The following is a 12,380-nucleotide window of genomic DNA, read 5'->3' as shown; positions in this document are numbered from 1 at the left end:
TTGCTGTATGTATGAGGACACAATGCCAAGCAGGAAAGATGTGAAATGCGCATTGAGAAACGTACCAATCTTAAAACCAATTTGAATTTCATCATTCATAAGGAGAAAAAGATTATTCATAAATGGAGAGCATTCAGGGTGGTGGATATTCCAGCCACCGCAGTACTCAGAGAGATTAATAATAATAGTGAGAGCTTAGGGAAGAGGCTTGACTGACTGAGCATGTTAGATTTTAAGGTCTGTGACTGTACAGTTTAAAGAAGAGACAATTACTTTTGTTGTGTTCTGAATGGATCACTCATCTTTTCAAACAATATCTTGTGGACAGTTGAGATGAAAGTGGGGTTGTTTAGCTATAAATGCCAGAGCCATGTTTGGGAAAAACCAAACACAGCATTTCAGCAGGATCACCTCACACCCCCATCAAGCATGGCGATAGGAGTGTGATGATTGGTTTGGGTCAATGATGATGTTGGGGTTGGTTTGGGTCAAACTCTTCTACGCAACAGGCTCTTGGGGTAAATATGAGGCTGACCCTCATTGGTCATTGGGGGGGACTCCTGGTGTGGGTCATTTCTCACCTCAGCATCAAGCCAGGTATTTATTTATGATGGGTTTCTTTTTAATGATGTTTGTGATTATGTTTTAATGTCTATGTGGGGGAGGGGGGGTATATGTGTGCTGTATGGGTATTAAAGTGAAGATGTCTTTGAAAATGACCAAATGTGTGTTTTTAACCATGAGTGTGAGTTTTTCTATGTTAAATGTTGATTTTATTATGTTAAGCACTTTGCTTTACTAGTGTATGAAAAGTGCTATATAAATAAAGTTTGATTTGATTTGATTTGATAAAACTTGATTTGCTACAATGATTTGAAGCACACCAGAAAATCTACTTGAGTCAGAGTGACTGAAACATAGTCCAGATCTCATCCTAGAAATACTGTGGCAGGACCTCAGGAAAGGTGCCGTCACTGCATTTCAACTCCCCAGTTCCCAAACACCTCAATGAACTGAGGCAATGATGTAACTGACGCTTAAAACTTCAGCTAAAAATCAGGTTATTTCTCTAAAGTCCTACCTCATCCAATCTGTTGTCTTCTCTGTCTTTGACTATTGTAATTCATCATATTTAGGTATCAGTCAATGTTCCCTCCGTCACCTGCAAGTAATTCAACATCCTGTAGCAGGACTCATTACCGGGACAGAAAGTATGAGCACATCTCCCCTGAACCCGCTTCCCTTCGCTGGTTTCCTTAGATTTCACACTGATTTCAAAATCCTCCTGGTCACCTTCAAACCCTTACGAGGCTTCGCCCCAGTTTACATCTCAGAGCTTTTCATCTGCTAGTGTTCCCTCCTGATCCGGCTTCTTCCATCCGATTCCCACCTATTTAACAAGTTCTGGCTGTTATAAGTAGATCCTGCAAACTTCTGACTCATAGGGGTACTTTGTACTGCCCACAACCTTTTCTTATCTTACGGACTTTCTTCATTTCATAGATAATCAACACAATAAAAAAAAAACATTTTTAATATTGTTCATTTGAGGTTGTATTTGCCTAAGACCCAATCAGATTATTTTATTGTTTTTTACCATAAATAAATACGATTAAAAGAGGGGATACTGACTGTTGCATACAGTTACGGAGGGTGAGTTTGGGGGTCGTCCAGAAAATCAGTTTCTTAACTTTTCAGATTAATTCTTCCTTGCAGACTCAGAAAACCATCGTAACTATTTCAAGTCCCGCAAGGAGCTCAGATGCACTCGTACTGAGCTGAAACTCAGCGACGAGGTGGTGAAAGAAATAACATAAAGAAACATATTCCTCTTTCTTAAACTGCACTTTCTCTGAGGAACATTTCCTAATCTCTCCAGCTGCACCGCAGGTCTCATGCAATCGGAGCATTTCTGTGGTGCACGTTTCACAACCGAGACAAGCAGCAGCAGGCCACAGAGATGTCACGTTAAACACGCACGGCTGCGTTTCTGTTACAATACGCACAAGTGTGTGTGTGTGTGTGTGTATGAGCCAAAACCAAACAGTGACAATGACATGCAGATCTGCTGTAGACACGCAGGACGTTGTCCTTCACTGCCCTAAAAACTGTGGGATTTAAAAGGCTGCTAGCTAATCTCCTCTTACACACTTGCTATAATCACACAGAGTGATAAATTCACAGACCACAGCCACTCCCACCGGTGAAATACATTTTTTACTGTGAGACAAGACAGAACAAATCTAAATTAAAAGCTGATAAATAAACTGGAAGGGCGTTCACAAGAATCTTGGAGCAATAATACTCTTCATGAGAAACTCTTTCCCTGTAATTATTGTTTCCATTCTTTAGATCTTTACATCATATGACCTGGACTCGTGTCAACACAAATGTCACTCAGCTGTTTCTTTCAGTAAAACTCAACACACTCATCCCTGACATTTAATCCAGCTGTAAACCCAGAATTAAGGAACTTCATCTATCAACACATTATGACATGTTCAGGTTCAGATCAAGTAGTAATAACATTAGAGATTTCACAAACTCTCTCGTAAAGACAAAACAAATAAGAGCTAATTGTACATGTAAACATGATGCTGGTGTGTTTGGGGCAGAAGTCGGAGCAGAACCAGAGTCAGTGCATCAGATGGGACGTCACTGACAGCATCTTCACGCTGCAGCTCCACTTTCCTGCATCCGGACTCCTGGGACCAAACGACAGCAGTGTGTGTCCTCTGCCGGCTGTCCCTCGTATCTCAGATCAGCCACGGTCGTCCCCCAGACTCTCTCCTCCTCCTCTGGAGGGTCAATTGTTCCACCACGACAGCAGCCCGAGGCCCGGCTCACAGATGGTTCCCTGAAAGAAACAAGAAAAGGTCAGGATGAACTCATTACTCCAGAAACTTCGTGGTTAACGGCCAAACCCAACAGCAGAATGAGAGCGCCGTCGCAGCAACATAGGACTGGGCGATATGGACCAAAAGTCATATCTTGATATTTTCTAGCTAAATGGCGATACTCGATATATATCGATATTTTTTCTGTGCCATAATTGGGGTTTCCCCCAAAGCATTATAGCATAGCATCTCTGTTAGCTTCATTTTTTTCTGAGGCAAACCCTTAAAAAACTGTCAGTTTTAATACAAAGCCTCGTGCCAAATGTCACACAGGTTCCTTTATTAACAAAGGTCTGCACAATATCAAAATGTATAAAACAAATGAAACAAAAATAAACTGCCTGCATATATAGAATAAAAATGTTTCTTGAATAAAATAAAACAAATATCCTTTTCCTGCATAACAATTAAATTAAAATACCCTGTGCAATTAATACAATGTAGACAGTAACAGGCAGACTTTTCCACTGAGGTTGACAGTTGTGCAAATAACAAAACATTTGTGCAAATCTCAAATAAAACATTCAAGTCAATTTGTCACAAAATAAGCTATATCAAAATCATTAAAAAAAAAATCGAAATTTTTTTAAATCGATATAAACGATATTGTCTCGTACCATATTGCGTTTGAAAATATATCGATATATATTAAAATCTCGATATATCGCCCAGCCCTACAGCAACACAAACAAACTCTCTGTTAGTGTACATCCTGGTAAGAAATGTGGAATATTCATTCAGCTATTTTGTTTATACCAAAACAAAAAATATATATAGTGAAATAAAACAATCTGACACAATGAGCTGGGATAGGCTCCAGCAGACCCCCGTGACCCCGCAAGGGATAAAGCAGGTATAGATAATGGATGGATGGATGGAAATAAAACAAGATATGATTGTAAATGATATTAATCCGGGCCTGTGATGGACTGGTGACCTGTCCAGGTGAACCTCTGCCTCTTGCCTGAAATGAGCTGGGATAGACTCCAGCAGACCCCCGTCACCCTGCACAGGATTAAGAAAATGGATGGATGGATGGATGGATGGATGGATGGATGGATGAGGACAGCTCGCCGGTCTTTCACAGGACCACAGGTGGACACCCTGACCCCCGAGTCCCACCGGCCAAAGAGCTGCACTACGCCAGTCATTCTAGTACAGTAAGTTAGCAGAGACCCACAGAGCAGTTCAGAGGAATCCCAGAATATCGTCCGTCTGCTTCCCTAGAAATACCCGTCCTGTCCGTTTTGGTGATCTGCTGTGACTAATCTGCATCAACTAACACACAGCAGATTGACCTAGCGGGAAGTCACAGACAATACTCTGTATTTTCCAAAATAACACATCACGAGTGGGTTTCAACTTTACAACCTGTGGAGGCTGCGGATAAAATTTGAGCCACGTACAATGAGAGCTTCAGCTTAAAAGCACAAAAGCAGATTTTATTTTATATAAATCAACCTTTTTATATGTATAATTCCAGGAAGGACAAAGACACGGCCAGATACGTATATATCTTTAAAATGTGCAGATTACTGCACGGTTTTCAGGCGACCTCTAAACCTCTGGGTAAACTCATAATCTCACAAATCCAGCTCAGAAGGCAGTGCTTCGCAAGTGCCCCGCCTGCGTTTGGCTCCCCGTGGGACCTGGGGACGGGGCGAGTCGAACCAATATGAAAAACCCAACCACAGCTCTTCTGGTGGGACGCAGCCCAACGGGCTCCAGCCCGAGGTAAAAACAGCGCAGACCTGCAAAAGGATCAACGACGAGGCTTCAACCTGCAAACACACCTGGTGAACTGCTCAACAGCAGAGCTGAAACCTGACTGATGAAGAACATTTATTGGTTAACTTTATGCCCCAAAGAATTCAAGCTGTCATAAAAACAAGAGAAGGTACTAGCAGTTTATTTTTTGTCATTCACGGTTTAAGAGAGAGTTTAAGATTTTTTTTTTATCTGAAAGAAAACTGCTTTTAATTACAGAAGTTTTATCTAAATATTTCAGGCAGGTGCTAAGAAGCCAGGGATAGAATAGAATAGAATAGAATACTTTATTTATCTCCCAGAGGAGAAATTCAATCGTGCAGCAGCCAAACACACACACGCTCAACAGTTAATACAAAAAAATTAAAATAGAAATAACCAATAAATAGCTAAATAATAAAAAAAAAAAAAAGAGCAATATAAAATGTAGAAAAATATAGAAAATATATATAAAACACGTTGGCGTGATTCTTACGATCAGAGTGTACGGCGCCTCCTTCTTCTCCCCGCTCTCTTCTGCCGGCGGAGGCGGCGGCGCCGCCTGTCCCGGCTGTGCCTTGGGGTCCGGCTCCGCTGTGGCCGGGCCCGTCGGCGACGTGTCCACAAAGACCTCGTCCGTCACGCGGAAGCGGATCTCTTCTCCTTGGTCCATGTAGAGGTCGTGCGCTCCCTCGTCCGTCTCGTACTCCCAGAGCCAAACCTGCTCTGCTTCGTCACTGAGGCCGCAGCTAAGGAACGGTCCCGTTAAACTGAACTCACGCTCACCTCCCGCTCAACGCCGTTCCAGCAAAGCATCAATCAAATGCAGCAAAACTGCCAGAGGTCAAACCACGCCCCTTCATGTTTGAGGTCAGGATACAATTTTGCAGGCTGCTGAAGCGACTCCGGTGGGATGAGAATGTCATCGAAGAATCCCATCGTCACTGCGGACCAGAACAGAAACGCCATCAACAAAGTCTCCTGGAGTCACTTTTTCTAAGTTTAGAAGAATTTAAAAAACCGTAATATAAATGAGGTGACTACTCAGAATAAATGATTTGTCTGCCATGATTGGATTTTCAGATTATGAAACAACTAGAATCAGACAAGTGACGAACATCAAAGTGACTTAAATCTCTTTCTTACAATGTTGTGTTTGGACAAATCACTCTTAAAGCAGCACAAAGGAGCTTTTGCAGTTTTTATCTCAGCGTGTCTCCCAAAGGCGAGGAGGTTAGGTCTATTTTTCAGTTCTGTCTGGCACCACTTTCCCACAGCGGTCGGGTATAAAGACACACCAAACGTCCCCTTTGCTTTCTCCCCATCCATGCACCCGCTGCAGCTGTGCATTCACATGTTCCCTTCCCAGACTGTGCGTTCATATCGTTGTAAAGCCTCAAGCACTGCGGAGAGGCAGAGACCAGTGGTGCCTTTTTCCTGCAGCATTTTTAGCTTGTCTCTTGGCCTTCTGATGGCGAGCCGGAACACTGTCAGACGTCCTACTGGGCTGTCTACCCGCTGTCACCATGACCCATTTGACCCATTTGACCTTCTGCTCAAAGTTTGCAGCCCTATTGTGAGCCTCTCTCCTTTGCCACTATATAGAGCACTCTCTCACCCCTGTTATGGATCTGTTCCTACCTCGCAAGGTGGTACAGAGGTGTAACATCTATCCATCCTCAACCGCTTGTCTGCAGGTGTTTCATTGGGACAGGAGGCTAAGCAGAGAAGCCCAGACTCTTCCTTCAGCGTTTGACTGATATTTAAAGTATAGGATATCAGTTCCAGGGTGCAGATCCGAGGTCAGGATTGGGGGGGGGACCAACGTGATTTTAATTTTTAGCCAATATGCAACTCATACCATAAATTGGTTGCCCCGTGTGAATGTGTTTGAATGTGTATGAATGTTGGTGGTGGTCGGAGGGGCCGTTTGGCGCGATATGGCAGCCACGCTTCCCTCAGTCTGCAGGGCAGCTGTGGCTACACAACGTAGCTACCACCACCAGTGAGGATGTGTATGAATGAATAATGATCTCTGTAAAGCGCTCTGGGTGCCTTGAGGGGCGCTATATAAATCCAAGTCATTATTATTATCATTATTAAAGGCTCGCCAAAAAATACTGCACAGGGAATCATTTATTGTGCTTACCTTTCTTGTTTATTTGTCCTAAACAACCACCAGTGTGTGTCACTGCTTACTTAACTGTTATATTCGTAAATCATAATTTTAAGGGTTTTGGGCATGTAGTCAAAAATTTTAAAAAATATTAATTCAGACTAAAAAAAAAATATTTATGGAGTAGCAATACTTTCATTCTGTACACCTCAAAACGCACCGTGGATGTATTATTTTTTTAGAAATATATTTTTAATAAATATTCTACATATTCAACCTTTAAGTCTGAAAATAGATTTGTTCAATTTTGAATAATTTAGGGTATTTTTATTGGCGGGGACAATTCATGTTTTTCAGAAATTGGGGGGGACATGTCCCCCCCGTCCCCCCCGGGATCTGCACCCATGATCAGTTCTATGTTATACCTTTAGCCTTACTTCTATCCAACCCATCACCAGATGCCCGAGCCACCTCATCTGGCTGCGGAAAAAAATTGCAAAGCTGTTCTGCCGCTAAGTTTTTCTCTCGTTTGGTCTTCCGGTCTCTTCTGTCCTTACTTTCTGGTGTCTCTTGCTCACCCGTTTAGTCGGTTCTGCGGTTTGTGAGTCATCTGCATCATTTCTCATGTGTGACATAGCATCGTAAAGCGATACACAGTAGTCACAAAAGACGATCTGAACCGGATACAGCATTACTGTGGGTGATTTTGCAAACAGGGAAAATCGAATGCTCCAAAAGCTAAATGAAAACTTCCTAAAAGTTAGCAGATACTCCTTCAAATAAAACTGAGACTGATATTTTTTAATATGAAAAACCTCTTTGTGCTGCTTCAAGTCATTTTAAAGCAGACATTTCCAACAGTTGCTGATTGTAGCATCTACAACATGAAGATTTATTACCATTCTGTCACTATTAACAAGACACTGATGAACTCAGGAAGTGTGATGACACGGACTGTTTCACAAAAGGTGCAAAAACACAGTAACTGCGAAAACTTTGTTTCACTGTTTCAGTGCTGGATCCTAATATAAGAACTTACAAACACATTTGTTCAGAGAGCTGAAACAGGAAGATAAGCGTTACCGTGAACTCCCTCCTGGCTGCAGTACTTGATCTTGCCGACGAGGACCTCATCGGGGAAGGGGTGGAAAACCACGTACCTGAAATGAACTGGCACAGAGACCCAAGGTAAAGTGGGGTCGTGTCCCCCGGTGGGGAAGGTCTGGAGGGGTTCAGGACCAGTGCAGCCTGACAACGTTCACCTCAAGGGTTGATTATTAACAGTGAGGGGAAAAGTTTTCACTTCAATGCATCTGATGTTTGATCACAAACGGGTCTTTACCACCGAATTATCAACAACAATTCAACCGTACTCTATTCAACCTGTGAAATATAGCTTCTTAGCCTTTTTTCACTTCCTAACATTGGACATAATTATAGATTAAGTTGGTTCATCAGAGTTTGGGCCCAAAAGGAAGCGCAAATTGCTATTTTCAGGTTTTCAGTGAATAAAATCCAAACTGAACGTATGATTTTTTTTCCCCTGTGACACAACATCATGATGCACTGAGTGACAATAAAAAAGGATCTTTTAGTTCAACACACTGAGATATATATATATATATATATATATTTTCAGAAGTGTGCATATGATGCTTTTAATTGCCAAAAAAACTATTGTTTTATCATTTAACTGATGACAAACACACATGAGCTTACAGTCTGTTGATCACACGTCCATTAATCAGTGCATCTCATTTTTAACTCCGTCAGAGCCGATATATGTTGTACCTTTAGTGTGTGAGGCGCCGTCTCCTGGGAATATGTAGGAATCCTCCAGTTTAGTGACGTCATATAAACAGATGCAGAGACCCACGTTGTAGACCACCTGACGTTGAAAGAATCAGGTTCAGCACACGGAGTAGCAACTCGCTGATGCAACACTCCGATGATCCTGGCCGTGTTATGTTATGCAGCGTGAAACAGTTTTTAAACAAGCATAAAGTAAAAGTAACGCATAAAAAGATGCTCATGATCATTCAATGATGTCAGCTTTAGTTAAACCCAGTGTGGTTTAGTACAAGTACATCTGAAAGTACGGTATTACATCAATGCTGTGGCAAACTTCCTGATTAGCGCTTTACAAGCGTTGCATATTGTTTTACGATGTTGCATTTACACAACACCACCATGGATTCGAAACAAAACAATCAAGATGGGATCAAAGTTTAGACTTTCAGCTTTAACTAAAGGCTGTCATTATGGAGAAGAACGGGAAACAGTCATGATCTAAATCACGCACATCTGGTGTCTCCTACATGGTGGAGGCGGGTTATGGTGTGGGCTGCCAGTGGAAAAGCCTCACTGGTGTTTATTGCTGATGTGACTGCTGACAGAAGAAGAATCCTGAGGTGTACAGGTCTATAATCTCTGATCACATTCAGACAAATGCTACAAAACAGATAACCTGGAGCTCCACTGTGGAAGCAACTGCAGACTTTTGGAAGGGAAAGAAATCCAATATGGAGGCAGGTCAAAATGTGGTGATGTCCATGGACATTGTCCAAATACTTCTTGAGTCCCCGAAAATGGAGGTACTTTGTTACAAATGGATGTAATTACTAAATAGTAAAATCACAGATTTGTTTGTTAATTCGCTATTGGCACCAAACAAACAGAAGAATTAAAATACCTTTTCTCTCTTCATCTAGTCTTCAATGCCATGCAATTAAAACAAAAAAGAATAAAAACAGATAAGAATTAGCATTATAACCTAATAGATGCTTTGAGTGTCTATCAGGTTACATCATTATATTATACTATTAGGTGATGCAAGTTAATCTAAAACATCTTAAAATAAAGCTGAAAGTCTAGATTTTGTTCACATTTTGTTCATTATTTTACTTCAAATCTATTGTCCAAAAACTTCTGGACTAATTCTCAGACTTTATGGGCAAAAGTGGCAATTCTAACCACTTACATAACAGTTCAGGAGACAGTAGATGGCATGGTTTATTACAGCCCTTCCTCCAAACATGAGAAAATCTTTATTTCTCTCACTTTGTATAAATGATCTCCACTCTTGACAAAAGATCTCAAACACACACACACTCCTGTCTTAACCTGCTAGAGGGAATCACCACTCCATGTTCCAGGACTGGCCATCTGATATTTGACTTGTAAAGACTTTCCATTGGATGATATAAACTTTTAGACTGGTTTCAGTGGAATCATCTGATTAAATAAAGACTATGATGATGGAAGTGAGTTAGTTGTTGGACTCAGAAAGCTGTGCTCGGGTATGAGCAGTACTGGAGTTGAGGGGGGATGAGGGGGGACGGCATCCCCCCTGAATTAAAAACGGTCAAAATCATCCCCCCTGTAAAACTGCCATCCCCCCTTTCCATCCCTTATGTCATTTCATCAATGAATGTGGTTTTACTGCTATTTCAACATTTACAGCCATCACCACAAAAATAACACTAGAAAAATAACATTTGACAATTTTCACCTGTTTCAAGTAAATTTTCACTTGAAATAAGTAGGAAAATCTGCCAGTGGGACAAGATTTATCTTCTTATTGCAAGCAAAAAAAAAATCTTGTTCCACTGGCAGATTTTTCTAGTTATTTTAAGAGAAAATCTACTTGAAACAGGTGAAAATTGTTGTTTTTTCAGTTGATGAGTCTTGTTTTAAGTGTAATAAGATTTCTTTACTAAAATGAGATATTTTAACTAGAAATAAGACAAATATTCTTGTTAAGATTTTGAGTTTTTGCAGTGATCCATTTTACTTATCCTGTGAAGGACAGAATCATATTGATAAGTTCAGAAAAGTGTTTTTTATTGTTGTGTTTTGATGTATTTGATGTAAGCCCAGTGGATATTTAAAGCTTACAGAAGGCTGCATTTAACTGCTGCTGTGTCATTCCTGCAGTATTTCTGCAGGTGTTTTGGTCACTGCTATTATTTGTAATATATTATATTATTTGTAATCAGCACAAATTATCTGTCCCCATATGATAAAATCCACCATCCCCCCTGATGTTTTTTACAACTCGAGTACTGGGTATGAGAGCCTGCAGCTCTGCTTTAATGCTTTAATGATGACACCAGTGTCCTGGGGTCAGAGGCCTCGCTCACCTTGTTGGCCAGTTTCTTGTTGAGCTCCTCGGCCACGGCCTCGTTTAGCTGCGCCTGGAAGCTCCAGGGGGGGATCCGGACGGTGTCCACCATCTCCACCAGCACGAACATGACGAGACACCACGCTGTTAACGTGAACGCATGTAAACACACACACGGCAACACACGCGCTGCCGGCGCAGGAGCAGCTCGAGCCGCGGGTCTAACGGCAGAGCATCTTCACAGCTTCGTATCTTAAAAACAGACAAAGACTAAAGCAACTTACAGTCAAAATTAAAAGCTACACAAATGATCAACAACTTAGTATCTACAGGATAGCAGCCATGACGGCTCCACGTGATTCGTTGCTATGGCAACCCTTTACGACAGGTCGCAGCTCTGCGACTCTTAAAGGCGCAGTGCGCATTTCATTCAGTCAAACGATTTCTACAGGTAACAGTATTCATTTTATATACATAATTGAAGATTTTAAACAGGTATAATATTTTCATTTACATTGTAATGTAATGTAATGTAATGTAATGTAATGTAATGTAATGTAATGTAATGTAAATGTAAATGAAAACTAAGTTTACATTTCTTCCTACTCCTTTTTGCACATGTAAATTAAGTTATCAACTGCTAAAGGATGAAATTCTTTGTTTTGTTGTTGTGTTTTCTTAAACTTCTCTTGAAGTGTTTTTTTTTTTTGCATGTACAAAAATAAAATAAATCAAATAAAAAAAAAATTGATCATTTTGTCAGGCAAATTGCCCCGTATTTTGTTTCTGTTCAACTCTACATATAAGCTCTGTAGGTAGAAGCACACTTAATAAGAAGTCCATTAAGAAAACTTAATATTCAGCCTAAATGTTTCCTACTCATATGTGGAGCAACATGCATTATATTTCTAGATAATAATGCTCCATTTCAGTTACCTCCACATAATTCAGTACAGCAGCAAACCATCAGTCACCATCCTTCAACAAATGTAGGTATTTTTTCAGAAGTTGACACCATTTCCTAAATCTGTCACCTGATTTGGCCAAAATGCCAAATTTCCAAACATGTGTTCACAACTCTGTTCATAGCAGCTGGGTTTGGGGGTGAACCCTAGGGCCTCTTGAAATCAGCATGACACACCAATGCAGCATGGTGTTTAGTTTAGTTCAACTGGACTCTCAGCAGTCTGACCAGCACTGATCCAGCTGGACCCTCCCATGTGATTTCTTGCTTGTGTTGTTCTATCAGATGTAAGTCGCTTTGGAAAAAAGCGTCTTCTCAATGACAGTAGTAGTAGTAGTTTAGTGGAGGTGAAAATGAGGAGATGGGTTAACTCCAGACCGATCTGAGTAAGTGATGTCAACACACACTGCAAACTGCACTTCGGAGACCCAAATGTGTGCTTTTAATCACAGAAGGAAAAACAATATTTAATAAATCTAACTGCTCTTTAAAGTATGCTCCTCTAAAGGGCAAAGTTGTGAACACATTATAGTT

The 12,380-nt window shown here is 40.9% G+C and overlaps 1 protein-coding gene across 1 annotated transcript; it reads right to left on the bottom strand.

Moving 5' to 3' along the window:
- Nucleotides 1-2,204: 2,204 nt before the first annotated feature.
- polr3h (polymerase (RNA) III (DNA directed) polypeptide H) lies at nucleotides 2,205-11,242 on the bottom strand. Its single transcript, XM_061710992.1, has 6 exons — nucleotides 10,902-11,242; nucleotides 8,551-8,647; nucleotides 7,843-7,929; nucleotides 5,524-5,587; nucleotides 5,140-5,380; nucleotides 2,205-2,857 (listed from the first exon to the last, which is right to left on the bottom strand). The coding sequence occupies exons 1-6, from the start codon at nucleotides 11,010-11,012 to the stop codon at nucleotides 2,807-2,809; spliced, it is 651 nt and encodes a 216-aa protein (XP_061566976.1). The 5' UTR covers nucleotides 11,013-11,242; the 3' UTR covers nucleotides 2,205-2,806.
- Between the last annotated feature and the right edge of the window lie 1,138 nt (nucleotides 11,243-12,380).

Source organism: Cololabis saira, chromosome 21, assembly GCF_033807715.1.
Source record: "Cololabis saira isolate AMF1-May2022 chromosome 21, fColSai1.1, whole genome shotgun sequence".
Taxonomy (NCBI): domain Eukaryota; kingdom Metazoa; phylum Chordata; class Actinopteri; order Beloniformes; family Belonidae; genus Cololabis; species Cololabis saira.
This window is presented reverse-complemented; position numbering and strand designations above follow the sequence as displayed.

Coding starts and splice junctions, on each gene's coding strand:
- polr3h (XM_061710992.1), bottom strand. CDS start 11,012: ATGTTCGTGCTGGTGGAGATGGTGGACACCGTCCGGATCCCCCCCTGG. Junction 7,930..8,550: donor CGGCGCCTCACACACTAAAG/GTACAACATATA, acceptor TCTCTGTGCCAG/TTCATTTCAGGTACGTGGTT. Junction 5,381..5,523: donor CTTCAGCAGCCTGCAAAATT/GTATCCTGACCT, acceptor CTGCGGCCTCAG/TGACGAAGCAGAGCAGGTTT.